The 19,189-nt window shown below is 61.6% G+C and overlaps 1 protein-coding gene across 1 annotated transcript; it reads right to left on the bottom strand.

The window, feature by feature from the left end:
• Positions 1 to 221: 221 nt before the first annotated feature.
• TTLL12 (tubulin tyrosine ligase like 12) lies at positions 222 to 18,347 on the bottom strand. The gene is made up of 14 exons (XM_014864409.3): positions 17,921 to 18,347; positions 14,188 to 14,363; positions 12,009 to 12,207; positions 10,998 to 11,157; positions 10,779 to 10,912; positions 8,416 to 8,492; positions 7,054 to 7,170; positions 6,775 to 6,969; positions 6,246 to 6,357; positions 5,268 to 5,419; positions 4,785 to 4,866; positions 2,981 to 3,049; positions 2,237 to 2,375; positions 222 to 1,655 (listed from the first exon to the last, which is right to left on the bottom strand). The coding sequence occupies exons 1-14, from the start codon at positions 18,131 to 18,133 to the stop codon at positions 1,504 to 1,506; spliced, it is 1,977 nt and encodes a 658-aa protein (XP_014719895.2). The 5' UTR covers positions 18,134 to 18,347; the 3' UTR covers positions 222 to 1,503.
• Positions 18,348 to 19,189: the final 842 nt, after the last annotated feature.

Raw genomic sequence — 19,189 nt, 5'->3', positions numbered from 1 at the left:
GAAATTCCCACAGTGGAAGCCACCCAGTTTATGGTATTTTCTTACAGCAGCCCAAATGGACTAAGATGGGGACCCAGAGGCCCGGACATCTTCTTATTCTCCCTTTTATCAAAGCACACATCTTGATATTTTGGGTTTGTCTGACAACCAGCAGGGAAAGCAGCCGGCACACCGCGCCAGGCCTGTGGCTCCAGGGCCCCCGAGGGAGAGGGAGGCGCAAGTCCAGAAGGCAGACTTTATTGCGGCACAAGTGGACCAGAGGAGGGGACGGGAGGCCAGCAGCTCTCCAGGGAGGAAACCAGAGACGAGGGGGCCCGCCCTCCACACCTCCACCTGGCTGAGGCTCTGCTAACCAGCGCGGAGGGACAGACACACCAAACAGACACAGAGATGGGAGGCACACTCCATCCAGTTTTGTCACAAGGATCACTCTTGGCTTCACAATGGAACAAACAACCCCCCCACCCCTCGACACACAGGAGGCTCCACAGGCAGCCCCCCCGGGAGTCAGGCCCGCCCGCTGCCCGTTAGCTGGCCCAGGCGTGCTGTGGTGACATGGAACATGCTGGCATCTGACTCCAAATTTCAGGAACAAAATTAAGAATGAGAATTTTCTATTTTCCTCCCATAAACGAAAAAGTAACAAAGTCCAACATTTTGACTCTAGACTCTAGGGGAAGAGGGCATCTGACTCGAACATAAAGTTCTCCCTGGAATCGTCGTCTTCCGTGGTGTCCACCGCCAGGTGCTCTGCCGCCCATGTGTCCCCTCGCCCTCCTTGCCAAAGTGTCCCAGCCAACCTCGGATGAGGGCGGGAACCACTGCAGTGCCCAGCGAGCAGGGAGGCCACTGGGACCACAGGGACCAAGAGGACGGCCCGCCTTCGCCAAAGGGAAAGGCACCAGCAACAGAAGGCGGTGGCCTTCCTGCCCCGGAACCTCTCAGGTTTGCTGGTGAAGGTTCTGGCCGAGCTTGGAGGGGAGAAGGCTGGGTCTGGCAAGCAGGCTCCCCAGGGCGTTCTGGGACCCTGACCCCGGCTCCGGGGGAGCCACAGTGCACCAGCAGACACTCTGGGGAAGCCGGCCTGCCCCGTTAAGGTTCGGGCTTGGTTCTGAGGATACCTCGCTCCCGGAACCTCGTTTCTGAGGAGGCCTCGTCATGCTCCCCGGTGCCCCTCTTCTGCTGACTCCCTGGGAAACATGGCAGCCCAGGAACCACGCTCTCTGGAATAAAGCCCTTGGCTGAGATGAAGCAATCACCCCAGAGACGGTGGTGAAGGGAGGGGGACCGATCCCTGGCACTCAGCCCCGCGGACACTGTGACTGGCCCTGCTCCTGACCTGGTGGGGAGGAGGACCCTGAGCCTCCAGGGTCTGAAGCTGGGACGATGGCTCAGGCGGGCGAGGCTGCCCCTGGAGGGAAGGGGATGGGGACGGTGCAGAAGCAGCTCAGAGAACTGAGGCCGGAATCCAGCCACAAGCACAGCAGCAGGGCTGGTGAGCGCCTAGACGAGGCGGGTGACGTGGCAGTTGCTGGGCTCGTCCAGGTACAAGGTGCTGAAGACGTCATTGAAGAAGGTCGGGTGGTACCTGCAGGCTCGCTCACAGTCTGGGTTGAAGTTCACCTCCAGAATCTGCGGCTGCATCACCCGCTTCCCTGAGACACGAAAGCACAGGGCATCTCACTCCCGGGAGGGTGGGCTGGGGACCGTGAGGGCCAGGGAGGGCCTCGAACTCAGGTCTCCTGGCTTCTTGGGGGACCTGGCCCGAAGCCTCTCCTCGAGGGGAAAGACTGCAGCTGCCTCCCGCCCAGGAGTACCGTGGGCCACCACATCCAGCTCAGACGTCCAGTTTGGCTGGAAAGAGGCGGCAGAGGTGCAGGGCCGGCAGGGAGTGGGCTCGACCCCCCGACGCTCTGGAAGCAAGGGTGGCCCGGCCAGGGCTGCCCACCCCCTCCAACTTTCACACGCGGCTCCTTTCCTCGTGAGTTCTCTCCTCACACCACCCGCTTCCTGCTTGTCCCTGCCCTGCAGGCCCCTTAACAGTGGGCCTCCCCAGACCCCGGTCTCCCGGCTAATTCGAGGCAAAGGGCCACCCGGGCAGTGCTGACTGGGCAAGGAAGCAGTGACGCCCCCCTCTGTCCCCTGCGGGCGCTGGTGTGCAGCAAGCTGGATGATCGGCTTTGAGTGAGTGGGGGGGGTGGGCAGCTTGGATTATGGGGTAGGGGAGCCCCCTCACCATCTGGACGGTTGTCCCACTTCAGCATGAGGTCGATGGCATACACAGCCCTGGACGAGGGATAGTCGCAGAGGCCCAGGGGTGGTGGCTTGGCACATGCCACTTGGAACAGCTCCGTGAAGGCCTGGAAGATTTCGGCCTGGGGGCCGGGGACATGGTGGGGCAGGGTCAGGGGCTGCCTGGCTCTGACGCTGGGACCCGCTCCCCAGAGCAGCTGCCCAACACAGAGCTCACTGCCCCTTCCCGGGCCTCGGCCCCCTCCTTCTCCATCCTCCATGTCTCCAGCCCTGGCCACAGCCACCTCTGTCTGACACCTGCCCTCTCAGTCTGCCTTCGCCTACTGAGAAGTTGCTGTGTGTCCCGCCCGGGAGCCCCCACGGCTCCCCTCCGCACCGAGGGCCGCAGAGCGGCACCTGAGATGCTCGCTCAGGACACGGAGGCCAGCCTGCATCTCCAGCTGTGTCCCTGCCATCCCCTCAGGTTTGCAATTCCTGAGACGGGCAAGGTGTTGCCATCTGGCTGTCCCAAGGTGCCCTGAATGCCCTGCAGGTCACCCCTGAGGAGCCCTCCCACAATACCCCACACAGGAGCGGGGAGCAGGGTGGGAGGAGGGGGATCTCAGCCCAACCGTCTGCTTCCGCAGTCCCCGAAGGAGGAGCAGGACACCCAGAGGAGGCAGGATCCTCCCAACCACGTCTGCCCACGGGGGAAGCCCCGGCCCCTCCAGCCTTGCTCAGGACTCACCTGGACGCTCTTCCATGGAAATTCTGGGTACTGCTTCTCAAACTCAGGGATGAACTCGTCACAGTGCACCTGCGGCAGACAAGGCCCATCACATGCTGCCTGGGGCCTCCTCTGGGCAGGGAGTGGGGAAGCCTGCTCTGCCTTGACGTGGAGCCTGACACCCGCTGGGGCTACAGGTCAGCGCCAGCAGCCTATCCGGCCCCACCCCTCAGGGCACAAACAGGATGCAGGAGACTGAGTCTGAGCTCTGGATCTCTGTGTGACTCTGGACAAGCAGGTTCATTTCTTAGAGCCTCAGTGTCTTCATCTGTAAAATGGGACAACGCTCCCTGCCCAGCAAACTTACTTTGCAGGGCTGCTGTGACACTCAAGTGAGGCACCCAATGCTGAGGTCTCGGCAGGCTGTGAGGCCCAGGTCTACGTGTCACCACACCTGTCTCAGAACGTGCCCTGGAGGCAGGGCTGGCACCCGCTCAAAAGTGCCTCAGGATGGACGAGCTTCTCAGGCCAAACACACCTGAGCGAGCGGGCAGTCAGCTCCGGCTTCTCCCAGAAATGACCGGCTGGGCTCCCTACGGAAGCCCCAGGTTCATGCCCTGCGGGATGTGCCCCCAAGTGCGGGGGCTTCAGAGGAAACGTGACTCGCACACTCGTTTCACAGAGGGTTCCCTGGGGTCCTGGAGAGGACTCGGCGTCCTAGGGACGGGCCTTCAACACAGTCCAGGTTGGGAACACGACAAGCAGCAGCGCCCCTGTGGGGTGCACACGAGCACAGCCACGGAGCCCCCGCCCCAGAGGACGCCTCACACTGGGCACAGCGTCCAGTGCAGCCGCTCACTAAGAGAGAAAAACCAGAGATGACCTAACGTCCATTCCCGAGAGAGCGACAGAAATGACCTGCAGCTACACTTAGCAACAATGACGAATCTGAAAACATGACGTGCAGCAAAAAAAACAAAGCCACAGAAGAATTTGTTCAATAGGATCCTGTTTACACAAGAGCTTAATTATGCAAAACAATCGTTTTGAATTGTTTCGGGACATCCTCAAGCTGAAAAGACTCAAGAGACACCTGGTAAGGACAATCACCATGTTCAGAGAGCCACTACCTGGAGGAAGGGAGGGGAGAGAAGGCCACCTGCGGGCCAGTGTCCAGCAGGGGGGCAGAGGGGGTGCGCCCACTTACTGGTTGCCTGAAACAGCCATTAACCCACCAGCAGGGAAGAGGACTTCTGGGACAATGCCTCAGGTGGCCTGTCTCTCCATTCCTCCTTTCTCCACCCAGAGCCTGCCTCTGCGTCTGCCCAGGCTGTGCCGACGTGTCCCGGGGCAGTGCTGGCCAGTTGGGGTTTGACACCTTCACCTAGAAAGTTCTGTCTTAATGCCCCTTGGCTTGAGGTGCCCAGATGGTGTGGGGAAGACAGAGGATGCTTGATCCAGGCGGGGTCACAGGCTAGCAGCAGCAGCCTACCATGGGGACCATGTGACATGCACCTCTGCGCCTCCCCACCCCCACCTGCACTCATGCTCAGCGAGTGCTGACCAGAAGGCAGTCTGAGCTTCCCGGCTGAGACCCCACTCTGTTCCGACTTGCTGTGGGCCCTGGGGAAGCCTGGGGTCCCCGGTTATCTCAGAGCGTGTGCTCCTCAGAGCTGTGGGGGCGCTGTCTCAGATAACACGGGTAGCAGCAGGCAGCTCCTCTGACCATCTACGCAGCCTGCCCAGGAGACAAGCCGGTGGCGGGGGGTCCGGGTCTGTGCCGGCTTCCACAGGGACTGCTGCCCAGGCCCCGCCAGGCACCCACCTGCTTCAGCACCACTCCCGGGTTGTAGTTCATGACAGTGAAATGCTTCTCGTAGTCGTCCAGGTCGTCGAGTGCGAAGGGCCTGCAGGACGAGCAGACAGACACCCAAGTGGGTCCTCGGCATGACCACGTCCGAGCGGGAGAGGTGATGGGAGCTGCCCGGCCGGGAACCGGCTTCCCTGCTGGTGCGAGTAGGGTGGCCCCAGGCCCCCAGGTTTGAGTCGGTGAGTGACGCTCACTGTGAGGACTCCCTGTAGGTCCACACATGTCGTCGCGACTCGCAGGCATTGGTGCCTGCTTTACAAGGACCGCTCATGCCCCTTGTGCGGCGCGACAGGGCAGGGCGAGAATTCCTGCATCTAACAGGACCCGGCTCGGCAGGGGCACCCGCTGGGTGCCTGGTGGGGAAGCAGCTCCAGCTCGATCCTGAATGAGAGAGGGCCCCCCCACAGCCCCCCAGGCCTGGCCGGGGTCCTCAGTTACCGGTTGGAGAACCGCAGCCAGAACACGTCATAGACATACAGCCTCAGGGGCTTCACCGACCGCAGAAGCGCGATGTAGCGGATGTCAAACTTGACTCTCCCCACGTCTTCTCGAAGGAACAGGACAGGGCTTTCAATGTACTTGGACACGACCTGAGGACACAGACGCAGGCTCAGGGCGGCTCTCACCTCCCCCAGGCCAGGACAGAGCCCCCGGAGGCACCGAGCTCGCCCGTCCTCACGGGCTGTGGGACGTCCAGATGGGGTCACAACCCGGGGAGCCAGGTGGTTCCCACTGCCCGCCCTCCCGCCCGAGGGTCCGCTCCCGTCTTGCTGTCCACAGAGGGACCCACAGCCCGAGCTCTGCTTCCTGCTCTGCCTTCTCACACCCTGCTCTAGGCTCTGACAAGCTCTTTATCTTCAGACCTTCACCTTAGCTGCAGGAAAGAGCCCACCAGTTCTCAGCTCTTGAAAACTGAACACAAACTCTCAGCCGTGGACCCACTGACCGCCCACACCACTGCTGGAAACCCCCCAGTGGTGGGCCCCGGGCACGCTTCCCTCGGCCCCTGCCTAGACGCACCATCTCTCATCCTGCAACTCCCCCGGACACAGCCTCTGACCGGCCCCGTGCACCACGGCACTTTCGTCCAGGCCCCAAGGGGCTCCCCGGCCTGGTCACCTCCCTCCTGCTGGGCAGTCATGCAAGGTGCAGCCTGTGTGGGTGCTCTAGGGTCAGACAGACCCAGGACGGGTCTGATTGAGGGTTCCTGCCTCTCACCGGGACTGTCACATGGGACTCCCCACTGGCGAGCACGCGGAAGGAGCGGGGGTGGGGGCTGCAGAGTCCCGTGAGCTGAGTGACCTCGAGTCACTGCTGACCCTGAACCTGCCCACACAGGTCCTTGACCCCAGAGTCCCCTTGCCCCGCCTCTTCGTGGCGGCTGGTGCGCTGAGCTGCCCTGGCATGCGAGCCCACCTTGGGGGAGCTCTCTCGGTGCCGGATGACGCTGTGGAGGCTCTTGGTGATGTGGGTGTCCAGGCTGCGGGCCAGGTTCCAGGGCTTGCAGATCCAGTGGTTGTCCTCACCCCTGGGGGCAGAGAGGACCGCTAGGCTGTGCTCAGGCCACTCACCCAGGCAATGTCTCCCCAGGACTGTGGCAACAAAGGGGAACCCAGAAAACTGAGGGAGGTCACAGAGATGTCAGAGGCGGGGCTGGAGGAATAAGGAGGAGTCTGCCGGAGCCAAGGGAGCCATGCTCCAGGCAGAAGGACCGACCAAGTAGAGACAGGGATGATCGCTACAGCTGGCTGCCAGGCTTGGTGCCCATGGACCCCAGCACAGCGGCCTGCACACAGTAGGTGCTCAGCTAAGGAGCAAGCTGGGCATGTGAGGACAGGTGTAGGTGGGGTGGCAGCCACAGGAGTGTGATGGATGCAGGAGCCTCTCAGCCCGCACGGCTCCCCAGGGGGCTAGGGTGGCGGCGGGGGGCAGGGGAGGCACTCACCGCCTCTCCCGCTGCTGGAAGTAGCTGACGAACTGGGGCAGCTCGGTGAGCAGGTTGAAGGTGCGGGGCAGCCAGGCCGGGCCCTCAGGGCCTCCTGCCCGGCGTGCGACGGAGGCCAGGCAGTCCTTGACTGTCAGTAGGTTCTCGCAGGGGAACTGGTTCAGCAGCACGTTGGGCCTCTCCTGGCTGAGCCTCCTGTGGGCCGAGCAGCACGATGGGTCAGGGAGTGGCAAGGGGCTCTGTGGCCGGTCACCGAGCCCAGGCTGGGAGACGGCTCACCTGTAATCCTTGAAGTGCGAGAAGTTGTAGAGGATGTCAGCATCTGCCTCGTTCTGAGTGAAGGTGAAGCGGGGGTGAGTGAGGTGGCTGAGCACCTGCTGGATGTCCGTGTAGACCCTGCCGGGAGAGGCCGGCCTGGAGTCAGACACCAGGCTCAGATGCCAGCCTTCTGCTTGTCTGTGAGTGAGGGGGCCACTTGGACCCTACGACTCCGTAAGATGGGACCACAGGACCCACCTCACACTCGTTAGGATGAAACGGGATAACCTGTATGTTTAACAACCATGGTCTCCTTCCTCCCACACAGAAACAGAGAATGGTTGGCACCACCATCTCCCAGGGACACACTAAGAACGCTGGTCCCTCGGAGAGCCACAGGGGCCGGCAGGGAGCGCGTGGCCAAGGCAAGTGCCCTGGACAAGGCCTCACTCCCTGCTGGTGCTCGCCTTGCCTGGTCCACAGTAGTCCTGGGCAGAGGCGAGGACAGGGCCTGGGAGCCTGTGCGTTAGGGTGGCAGAGACGGCCACACTTTTAAAGCCATGGAGCTGACTATGAGGGCAGGAGGGTGGCCCAACCCGGGACAGTGTTTCAGGGGAGGGAGAGAGGTGAGGCGCTGGTCTGCTCAGGTGGGGCAGGAGGGCAGGGCTAAGCAGGCCTCGGTGAGGCATCGGACCCCGAGGAGCAGGGATGCAGGGCAGCGGCCTCAGGAAAAGCTGCTGGGCTGGGGTGGTGGCCTCAGGAAGGGGAGGAAGGCCGAGAGGAGGGCCCGTGGCGGGGAAAGCCCAGGACCTGGCCGAAGGGGCGGAGGGAAGCATATTGCCTGTTTCTAGCTGGACCAGGTTTGGGCAGCCAGAGGGCGGGGCTCCCACTGGAGCAGAGGTCAGGCTGCCCTGGCCGGGCTGGGATGCGCCTCTGAGCCTGCTCCACATCTGCTCTACTCCACTTGCTCACCGTAAAATGGAGCATCTGCTTCCACCCGGGGTCCAGCCTGGGCTTGCCCGCCTGGCCTTACGTAACCCGCCAGCCCACACCTGCCGAAGCCTGGGAACAGCCCATCCTGGCAGCCCGGGGCCCGTCCTAGGCGCCCAGCAGGCCGCTGTCAGCACAGGCTCCTGCTTTTGGGACAGGTCAGTGTGCACAGGCCCAACTGTGTTTTCACTCCAGGACCAGATGGACACACCCCCGGCTCGTGCCCTCACTTGTCACAGCGTTCTCTCTGCAATCATAAGGCTCTCCCTGGGCATTTCTATCACTCCAGGCCGCCAGGAAGACAGCGGACTCACGGAGTGCCACCCTGAGCCAGGAGCTGTGGGAGCCGGGGGGGTGTGAGGAGAGTCATCAGAGCTCAGCGGGGCTACGCACTTGAAGACGTGGTCCTGGGGATGCGCCACTGGACTGATGGCAAGTGGCAGCTTCTCCTTGTTTTCCTCCAAAATGGCCTAGAAGGAAAACACCGGGGGTGAAACAGACCTCCGAGAAAGGGAGCAAGTGAACACACGCCCCCCATCCAGGCATGTCAGGGCTTGAGGATCTCAGGGCTCCCCCAGACCTAGACCGCAGGCGAGCCTTTCGCAGCGCCCAGAGCCTTCTGACCACCCCACCCCGGGATTCTGGGGCTCGAGGCCCCTCAGGGGCTGAGCAGCTCGTTTTGCGTCAAAAGAAGAATGTAAACATCGTTCTAAATCTTCTCAGTGCTACCTCCGATCACAGGAGGCTGAGAAGGTGCCTAGCCCGTCCTGGGAGGTGGCTGCCAGGTTCTAGGGGAGCCCCAAGGGACTGGTCGTGCCCAGACTCTGACACTTCCTGCGGAAGGCAGAGTTAACTCATTTCCCCTGGAGTGTGGGCTGGACCGAAGCAGCTGCTTCCAACAGACAGAGCAAGTGCAGCGACACTGCTCCTTCCTCAGAGGCCCTGTGCTCCCTCCTGGCTTTCTCGTCCGCTCGCTCTCCCAGAAGTCAGCCGCCACGTCGTGAGCACACTCAACAGCTGTGTGGAGCTGCCCACGTGAGGAACCGAGGCCTCCCGCCAACAGCCAGCGCCACCTTGCAGGCGTGGGAGTGCACCACGTGGAAGCAGGTCCTCGGCCCTAGGGGGCCTCTAAAGCCGCGGCCCTGGCGGGCAGCCTGACTGTGCCTCGGGAGAGGCTGCGAGCCAGAAGCTCCAGCTGAGCCCCACCCGACTCCTGTTCCACGGAAAGTGTATAAGACAATACACGCTCGCTGTTCTGAGCTGCTGGGTTTGGTACTCCACCTGTTACCTGGTAATAGCTGACTGATACAGGCAACCCCACGGCCCAGGCCGATCCCGATGGACAACCCAACGTTTCAGATAAGCCGAGTTTGTCCTCTCAGCTCCTCTTCCTGCCCAGCAGAGGGTGTCCCAAGGAAAAAGACTAATTTTAATCCTGTGCCTTTAAGGAACCGCCCCAAGATCAGGAAGTCCTTGTCCCCAAGCCTCGCCCCTCTGCACCTGCTCACGTTCAAACGTCCCCTGGGTGTGGGCACCTGACTCCGGGGCTCCAACACACAGTCTGAGTCAAGAAGGCTGACCACCGAGTTTTCGGCATGGCTAGTTCAGTCACCACTGGCTTAGATGGAATTCACGGGAAAAAGTGCCAACAGGACCACGGCCACAGCCCAGCCTCTCCCGTCAGCAGCACCAGCTAACACTGCTTTGCGCTCCCCACTCCAACTCGAGCTAACTCATTTGCTCCTTCCACAGCCCTCTGAGGCATTCAATGAGCGTCAGATGTGCCAGTGGGGGCCGGGAGCCTCAACACAGTGCAGCAAAGCATATAGCCTCTGCCCACGAACTATCAGGTCCCCCTGGTGTTGGACTCAGCTCTCCCACCAGCTGTGTGACCTTTGGCACGTTACTTAACCTCTCTGTGCCTGTTTCCTCAACCTCAATAAAATAAAGGCAAACATAGGACCGTAAGTCCTAACATTGTAAGGATTACAGCAGAGTGTGCCCATAAAGTGCTAAGCACAGGCTCTCGTCGACGGGTTTCCCACTGGTACCAGCCAACGGGAAGTGGTGGCAGGAGGTCAGAGGGCAGGAGAGGGAGGAGACAGAGGCCGTGGTGTTACTCCCTGCCCAGCCCTAACTACAGCCTCCACTTCCCCCCTGCCCCTGGCCTCACTAACCCCAACTCCCACCACCAGCTGGGCACCTGTGGGTGGGCCAAGCGGGTTCTGCCGGACCGACTGAAAGGCTGCCCACGGACTGAAAGCACCTTTGTCGTCTATAACAATGTAACACTAATGACAACCACTTGTTGAGGGCCTACTGTGCGCTGGAAGAAGTACCATACAGTGTCTGAACACAGTGACACGAGGTCCCCAGTGAGGAAGGTGTCAGGAGGTAAAGAAACGGGACTGAGCTGGGATTCATGGCCACGCAGCGTGGCCCACTGTCCCCCAGTCCTGGCAAGGAGTCCCCGACCATGAGGAAGAGTACAGTGACGGCCAGCACCCCAGCTCCATCCGGCCTCTGAAAGAACGGTCCCCAGCATCCAGCAGCTGGGGTCTGGGCTGGGGGCTGGCACCCAAGATGTGTGGCCACAGGCAGCTCAGGTTCACTCCCTGGGCTCTGAGCCCCTTGTCTCTCAGATGCTCTCAAACTCTTCTCTACCTCCCACAGTAGCTGGCTGGCATTCAGTAACATGTGGTGATTGGCTAGAGAACATTCCAGAAGCCACCTGGGCCGGAGATGGAGGGTCACACCTGGTAGTGCTCATCGGGCGGCTCGGGCGTGGAGGAGCTGAGGTCCAGCATGTCGGCGGGGGCCCAGGGCAGCAGCATGCACTTCCGGATCAGAGGGTCTGCCTCTCCATAGGCAAAGTCCCGGGTCACCTCCTCTGCACCAAGACACGCGTGCCTGTCAGGGGGTGGCCAGAAGCCGGGGCCGGGCCCCTCCTTGGGGTGGGTGGGTGTCTGACTTACCGCCCGTGTCCAGGTCCCTCAGGGGCCACAGTAGCGTGTAGGCCAGCTGCTGGGGCATGTAGAAGAAAGGGGCGGTGGCAAAGCTGGGCACGTCTGCGTGCTGGATGCGCGAGCCGAACTCGTCCATGACGTACCACACCGGCACCTTCTCTTCGGCCGTCTGTGGACAGAGCACACAGCCACCTGTGACCACTGGTCCCCCTCGCTCTCTTCCATCCATGCACCTTCCACCCGTCTACGCCCAACTCCCTGAGCCTGGGGCATCTCTCACATGCACCCCTAGTCCCCTTAACCTAGGGCCTCGGGGACAGCGGCCCTGCCCTGCAGACCAGGACAAAGGCCAGCAGACTGCAGTGTGACCGCCTGTGTGGGAGAGGCGCACGGAAACAAGGTCGGCAGCCCAGGAGTGACACAGATGTGTGGTTTGTGTATATGGCACAGGGAGGAGGTGGAGACTTCGAGTTCAGGGAAGGTTCCCTGGAGGAGGCGATGTCTAAGCTGAGATCAGGAGAAACTTTTGTATTTTCCCAAATTAAAAGTGGCGAGGGGCTGGACTGCAAGGTTGGTCTGGGGAGGCGGGAGCTGAGGACAGCCTGGGACACGTGCTAAAGGGACACGACTCTTCTCCTGAAGGCAGCGAGGAACCACAGAGGGCTTTTAAGAGGGTGACAGCACCAGAAGTTGTCAGGAAAGAGGCAGCTGAGCCACTGGGCCCAAGTCTAAGGGTCTGAGACAGGGTTGTGTCCTCTGAGCTCAAAGCCACTCGGACACCTGGGTCCCGGTGCTGACTGCGCCAAGGCGAAGAATAATAGACCCACAATAAAGCCACATGGAACACATGGGGTTTCCAGGGGCCATGGGAGATGAGTTTGCTCCTTTGTGGGGTAAAGCTCCCCAAGCTGGTTGGGGCTCTCCTGGACCATGCCCCGACTGGCCCTGATGGCACAGGCTGGTGAAGGCCTATGTCCGTGTCTGTCCTCCGCCTCCCCTGGGGCCCAGCTGCCCACTCACCCCATGGGCCAGCTGGTAGGTCTGGTTGAACTTCCACATCTCCTCCAGCACCAGGTCCACGGCCTCAGGGCTGGGCAGCTCGCCGTGGAACTCGACACCCATCAGGTTGGCCATGCGGTGCAGCAGCCCGGGCACCTGCTGCAGCTGCTGGCGGGCGTGCTCCACGCGGCACGTCCAGGCGTGGTCGATGAGGAAGATGCTGCAGGTAGAGGCCACAGCGGGCGTGAGGCTGCCACGCGGGCCCGGCCAGAAGGGAAGAGCGGGAAGAGGGCAGCAGGGGAAACCTGCCTGAGGCAGCGGACGAGGCCTGGGGCCCCCAAGGGAGCCTCAGTTTCCCCAGCACCAGTGGGCGTGGGTGGGGATCCCGGCTCTGCCGACCACTCACTGTGTGGCCCTGGGCACAGTCCTCTCCCTCTTCCAGTTTCTAAAATGGCAACCTACCACCTATGACCGGGCCGACATGAGCAGCAAATGAGACAAAATATACAACGTGCGGACTATACGCCCAGCACTCGTGTAGCCAGTGACTGTACAGCAACCACCATAACGGAGGTGTCCTCAACGGGATTTCTCACTGCTGGAGGACAGGCCCACACTCAGCAAAAGCCAAGGCTGCTCACACCGGGAGGCCAGTGCCGGGCACATGTGCAAAGGAGCTGCCATGCAGAGCTCATGCACCCACAGGGTCCGGCTCAGGGGGCCAGCGGCCCAGCTCTTGCACAACCCCGCTGGGGCTGTGGTGGAGGATGAGGCGGTCCCACTGCAGCCTGGGGCCAGGCCTGCTCTCCCAGCACAGGTCAGGGCTGCCCGGATACCGTCCAGAGCCAGGCCGGACTCGGAGGCCCCAAACGCACAGGCAGGGGGGCCCTGGCTGCGTCCCCAACCTGAGAGGAACAGCAGATGCTCTGGTCCTCACGTTGGTGGCAAGTTCAGCAGTGCTTACTTTATTGTGCTTAGATGACTTTTTGTTTGTATGTCCTAAAATGAATACAGATTTACTCCTGCCTCGCGCTTACGTCTGCGAGCGCTTGCTGCAGTGCACGGAGCAAGGCCTTCAAGGCGGCGCACCCGGGGCGACCCTGGGCGACAGCACCCCAGGCGGGCTGGACTCGGCAGGTGCGTGGGAGGGGAGGAGGCTGGGCCTGCAATCCAGGCAGCCTCATGAAGGCCTGGAGGAGAAGGCTGGCTGTGGAGCCGAAACCAACGCCAGGACTCCCACAGACCCCTCCCCACACTGACTGGGGGTGGTGTGTGGTGAAGGGTGCAGAGGCCTGAGCTCCTTGGGGTGGCCACTGGGCCTGTGCCCTGGGGCAGCCCTGGCGGGAGCACCACAGACACACGTGAAGGGGGCCCGTGAGTTCCGGGTCAGGGCATGCGGGTGGAGGTGCTGCGCTGCCCTCATTCCCTGTGGGGCCACTCCCTCCCCAGCACGGGCTGGGGAAGGAGGCTGGACCCTTCCCTGAAGAGCTAGGGACACAGGGCCGGGTGACCCGCAAGCCAGCAAGTTTCTTCCTCAAGTTCCAGCAAAGTTGGGCAGAGGGCCCTGCAGGCCCGTCCTGGCTGAGGGCAGCCCCTCTCGGCCTGGGGTCCAGTCTTGGCTCTGCCCGGTCTACCCTAGGGCTGCTCCAGGCCTCAGCGTTCTCATCTGAGGACACAGCCTGACCACACTCCTTCCTTCCATGGCATAAAGCCCAGGAAGAACCTGCTAGATACGGTTTCCCAGGCTCCACCCAGACTCGGGGTCCGGGGAGAGGCCCAGGGGTGCTCGGAAAAGCCCGGGCTCAGGAGTAAGATGCCCTGGGCCCAATACCCACACCCTAACCAGCTGTGTGACCTCAGACAGGTCCTTCCCCTCTGTTTCCTCATCGGCACAATCGGAACTCGTCACACCCCACTGCGGTTAAGTGACACACGGGGAGGCTGCTCTCAGGACGGCATGAAACGCGACTAACATGGGGGTGCCATCAGCAGCGGGCCGACATGACCCTGGAGCCCAGCTGGAAACACCATGGCCTCAAGTACATGTCACCAGGCTGGCTAAGGGACCAGTGCTAGGCACACAGGAAGCACAAGTGTTTGCAATCACGGCTTTTCGCCCGCAGGGCTGGCCCCGGGGAACTCTCTCTAAGAGGAAGCCCGGCCCTGAGCATGGCAGACAGACACCCGGCTGCGCTCCTACCTGTTGGGGTCGGCCGCCCGGAGCCCGTTCTCGTTGGTCACAATGACCTTGTAGCAGAGCTCACCGCCCGGGTTCGGCTTCTTCCTCCGCACTTCCCGTGCCGCCTCGTCCTCACTCTCCTCCTCCTCCACTTCTTCCACTTGCATTATCCCAAACATCTCCCCAGCGTCGAAAACCTGGGGGCCACAGGAATGGGAGCTGGCAGGACACCCACCCCACCCCGTTCCCCACAGCCTGGACTCAAGGTCAAACTGAACCCCTTAGAAGCAGGACCTATTTATTGCCCAACTACCCATTTTACAGGTGGGGAAACTGAGGCTCCTAGAGAAATCAGTCAAGAACTGGCATGATCGATGATCCAGGGACCCTAGCCCCACGGGACCCATACTTGGAAGTGGGACTGCGTGTGTGGGTCCAATTATATCTAGTCTGGTCCCTCCCTTTACAGGAAGATGAGTCTCCAAAGGCAGAGAGGTGGCTCTGGGCACGCTGGGAGTGAACGGGAGTCAAGACCTTGGTGACCAGAGACCTGGCCCCAATGTCACTCTCCCCGGAAGAACCAATCCAACACCAGGGCAGCTGAGGTGCCCCAGAGGGAACAGGTGCCCAAGAGCCTCCTGCAGCCACCGCACCAGCCCTGGCCCTCATCTCCCGAGGTCTCAGGCCAGGAAGATAAGGGCCTTGGTCCTCGAGTTTCCCTGGCAAAGGACAACTGCCAGCCACGTGCAGCTGGTGAAACAGAGTCAGCAGCCGTTTGTGCGCTCTGGAGCCAGACCGGTCCCCACTCGGCCATCCTCATGCACAGTGTGTCTGCCACAAGTCGGCAAGGGGAAGATTCTGGAGCCAGGCCATGTGACTCTGAACAAGTCACTGAACCCCTCTGTGCCTCAGTTTCTCCATCCAGACAATGGGAATATTAGGATGTACCTCAGAGTGCTGTCGGGAGGACTAAACGAGTCATATACATTCAGAGCTCAGAAGAACCTGAGCTCGGCACGTGCTCCGTGAGCACCTGCTACCAGCACTACGCTCCGGACTAGCCTCACCTGGGAAGGGGTCACCCGCCTTCCAGGAGAGCTGCAGGCGTTAAATCAATGAAATAGCGCACACAGCAGGGACTCGGCAAAGGCCAGTTCCCCCTAAAACCTACTTCTCACAGCTCTGTTAAAAACAGAAAAAAAATCCAGCTCAGCAGCTGGAAACCAGCTGTCTATTCAGGTGCAAGCAGCTGTGGGTGCCGGGCAGGGGGGCACCTTGGAGGTGAGAATGGATCGCACAGGATCTTGCCCAGGGAGCTGAGAGCCAAGCGGCAGAGCCCAGTGAGGCTGGGCCATCAAGGGGCCAGGTGATGGCACTGGGGCCTGGAGGGCCGGGTAGGCTCTATGGAGGCGCCACAATCAGAGGTGAGTGTTGAAGGGATGGGGGATTTAAACACGCGGCCGTGGGGTGGTGAAAGCGTGCCAGGCTGGAGGGGTGCGGGGCAGTGGGGGCAGCCCAGGCTCTCCCCGGGACGGAGCCTCGGGCTGGGCTCCCTGTAACCCTCAAAGAGCCCGGGGGAGGCCCCCACCTTCCCCACAGTTTAGAGATCAGGAGAGAGCAACTTGGAGGGCTGGAAACACACCCTAGACTTCAACCCAGGATGCCAAATCCCCAGCCCTCCACCCCCAAAGCTGACGGAGAGAGGGGGCATGGGGCCTACGTAAGGCCTGGGCACAGATGCCTGCACATGCCTGGCTTCTCCCAGCTGCAAAATGGGGTGGGGGGGGGACACCACATCCCTTCATGGCGGGGCTGGAGAAGCCCGTAGTGAGGTAACAAAGGGGAGTGGTCCTACAACTGAGAAGTTAGCTCAGAGAGAACAAGGCCGAAATTTCTTTGAAAACACTCCCGGTCCTCTCCAAGGGAACTTATTTCTTCTGAGGCCAGGTAGCAGGGGCATTGGCTTTGCGGGGGGCGGGGCGGTCGAGGGGCCCAGTTCTCGGCTGGCAGGTGCCTGCTCTGCAGGTGGGTGCCCTCCCCCACACCTGGGCCGCCAGTAGCTGCGGCAGGTCTCACTCAGAACACTGGCTGCAAGTTTGGGTCTGGCAAAGCGGTGACTCACAGGTCTGCCGGTAACCCGTAACGGCAAGGGAGGGTCATGGAAAAACACCGGCTGCCCCTCGCACAGCAACAGCGGCCAGGGCAGAGGGGATGTGCGGGGGCACTGGCTGAAGCTCATCTCATGCCACCCCACCCAATCCCCACAGGCGCCTCGAGAGCCAGGGCTGTTTCCCCTCCCGCTTTCCAGGTGGCGACTTGGGCTCAGACAGGCGGGCGACTTGGGTTTACTGCCCATGGAAGCTGGCAGGCTGGACCTGGGCGTTCCCACATCGTGCTCCTTCCACCCAGCACACGAGGACAAACTGCTGGGGTCCCCTCCCGCCCCAGCACAGGCTGGGGACCAGGGCACGTGTTCAGGAAATGCTGGCAGAACAGAGGGCAAGTCATACCCGGAAGGAAATTCACTGTGTTACAAGAGGGAGGCATGTATCTGTGCCACTGACATTCTATTTTTCTTACGGCAACTATGTGTTTTATGGTACCTGGTCCAAACCCATTTTACAGAGAGAGAAACTGGCAGAGGGCAGGGTTGGTCCAGCAGCCAGGTTCAGGGCTTGGACCTCCTCACCTGCACCGCTGTCTGTTTCCGCTCCAGGAGGCGGTTCCCAGACAGGAGCGGACCCCACTACCTGGCCATGTACGTGCTTCAGCTTCAGCACCCGGGCAAACTACCAAAACCAGGGCCCACCCCTCAGGCAGGACCCACAGGGAGACCCTTGGAGGCCCAGGCCCTTGAGCAGGATGGAGATGTCCCCATGAAAAGGGAGAGAATTTAGAAGCATCGAAGCCCTTTTCACTTTTCTTTAGCTTCCTTCTCCACCTATCACAGCCTCAGTTTTCTTTCATCTGCAAAATGGCGCTCACACCAAACCCAGAAACATGACAGAATTCTCTGACCCGGACATTTAAAAGGCACACAAATTCACGGGGCATCTCTTCTCCCTGAGGGAGGCAGAGGCTGAGAGCTCCCAGTTCTGAAGGCTGACAGAGTCGAGTCACTTCGTCTTCCTAAACCTCAGTTGCCTTGGCTGTATAATGGGACTGCTCTGGGGCTCAGGCCTGCGGAGAACTCAGCACGGGGCCTGGCACACAACAGGAGCCAAAGTTCATTTTGGTTGCAGTTCCCACCGCAGAGACCTAGCCCAGCCCAGGTGCTGCGAGGATCCGGGCCACAGCCACAGGGCTCTGGCTGCCACTCAGGCTCCAAACCTAGACGGCCCCAAAAGTGCCAAGGAGGCGAAGTCCAAGTCAGACATCATGACATCCGTGGCCCTCAGCATTAAAGCTCTATCCGCTTCTCCATGCACGCCATCCCCCACGTCCCAGAGGGACACACACCGTTGCGCGTGTCCCCGAGGCCTGCCCACCTAGGCACAGGCTTCTGCCGCCCTGGAGCGCCCTTTCTTTAGTTCTCCACGTCGCCAACACCCCCGACACCCTCCTGACCTCATCCGCCCGTGTCCCTCAGGAGGCCTCCCTGCCGCCCCACTCCAGCGGCTCTCGGCTAAGAGCCCGCCGCGAGACCACACCCTTCCCGGTGGAAGGGTCCAGAGCCGTCCGCCCCCGGCGCCTCAGGGCCCGCGGGAACGGGGGATGGAGGTGGGCAGCCTGGGTTGCCCGGGCCCGCCCTCACCTCGTGCTCCAGCTTGTGCAGGAGGCGGCCCCAGTACCGCTCGGGGACCCCCGAAGAGCGCAGCGCCGTGCCATGCAGGGCCGCGAACTCGGCCCAGGCCCGCGCGCCGTCCTCCGGGTCCGGGCCCTGCGCCGGGCTCGGCGCCGCCTCCGGCGTGGGGCCGGGGCTGCCGAGCTCCGCGGCCCGGCGCTCCAAGCCCGCGTCGGCCTCCATGGCGCCTGCACCCGCGCCGGCGCCCACCCCCGCGCCGCCGCAGCCCGCCGCCGGCCCTCCCGGCCCCGCCCTCCGCCGTCCGCCCCGCCCCCGACCCCGCCGGGCCGCCTCGCCGCGGGCGGGACGCTCGGAGCGGGTCCCCGGGAGCCCGAGGCGGGCCACGCGCGGGGGCGGGAGCGAGGGCGCGTGCGTGAGTGCGTGGGCCCGCGCCGGCGCTGGGCGCGCTCGTGGCCGGGCGCTGCGGGTTTGTGCGCATGCGCGCCCGGTGGGGCGGGGTTCTCGCTCACTCTCCGCCGCGCCCCCACCCCGGGCTGCCCCGGGGGATGCCGGGAGTGAGGCCTTACACCCTCCACGTGGTCGCAGCAAGGAGAGGCTCCAGAGCATGTCCAGGACGGGAAACTGAGGCCTAGAGACAAGAGTGTGGCGGAGCTGTTTCCCTGACATGGACCACACTTTGATGCCTTGCGGACCCCTAGGGGTGGGAGGGGATCTCTGATTCTTTTGAAGGCATCGCCAAATTCAGATGTTGCAAAGTAGTGGCCCTTCTCGCTTTTCTTACATTTGGATTTGGAATGTAAAGTTATTCAGTTAAAACTGGGAGGTTTTTCTTACAAGTTGAGGTATTGCAAAGGTATTTCGGAATGCAATTAACAGAATTTTTTAAGTTCTTCTTTTGCTTCTCATGGATGTGATTCAGTGTTGTAGGGAAGGAAGACTTCCTCTATCCAAAGTGGGTTCGTCTGGCCGGAGAACGAATTAAATTCACATGAGACAGAATAACAGGAGAAAATTAAACAAAGCTTTATGAGGACCATAACCCGGGGCCTTTCTTCCCGCAGGAAGAAAGGGCACCAAAGAAGTGAGGTGCACAGAGTGGTTATATACCCCCAAACAGGGTGTTTCACATATGATTGAAACGTCCCTCCCACAATAGTCACAAGATTGCCCTGTCGGCACAGCGCTTGATGGACGCAGCAGGAGGCAAGTCTATTGTCTTGAGCTGGGCGTCACAGGTGAGCGCAGCAATCAGTTCCTAGCCTAAGGAAAGATGCTTAA

Source organism: Equus asinus, chromosome 4 (genome assembly GCF_041296235.1).
Source record: "Equus asinus isolate D_3611 breed Donkey chromosome 4, EquAss-T2T_v2, whole genome shotgun sequence".
In the NCBI taxonomy this organism is placed as follows: Eukaryota; Metazoa; Chordata; class Mammalia; order Perissodactyla; family Equidae; genus Equus; species Equus asinus.
This window is presented reverse-complemented; position numbering and strand designations above follow the sequence as displayed.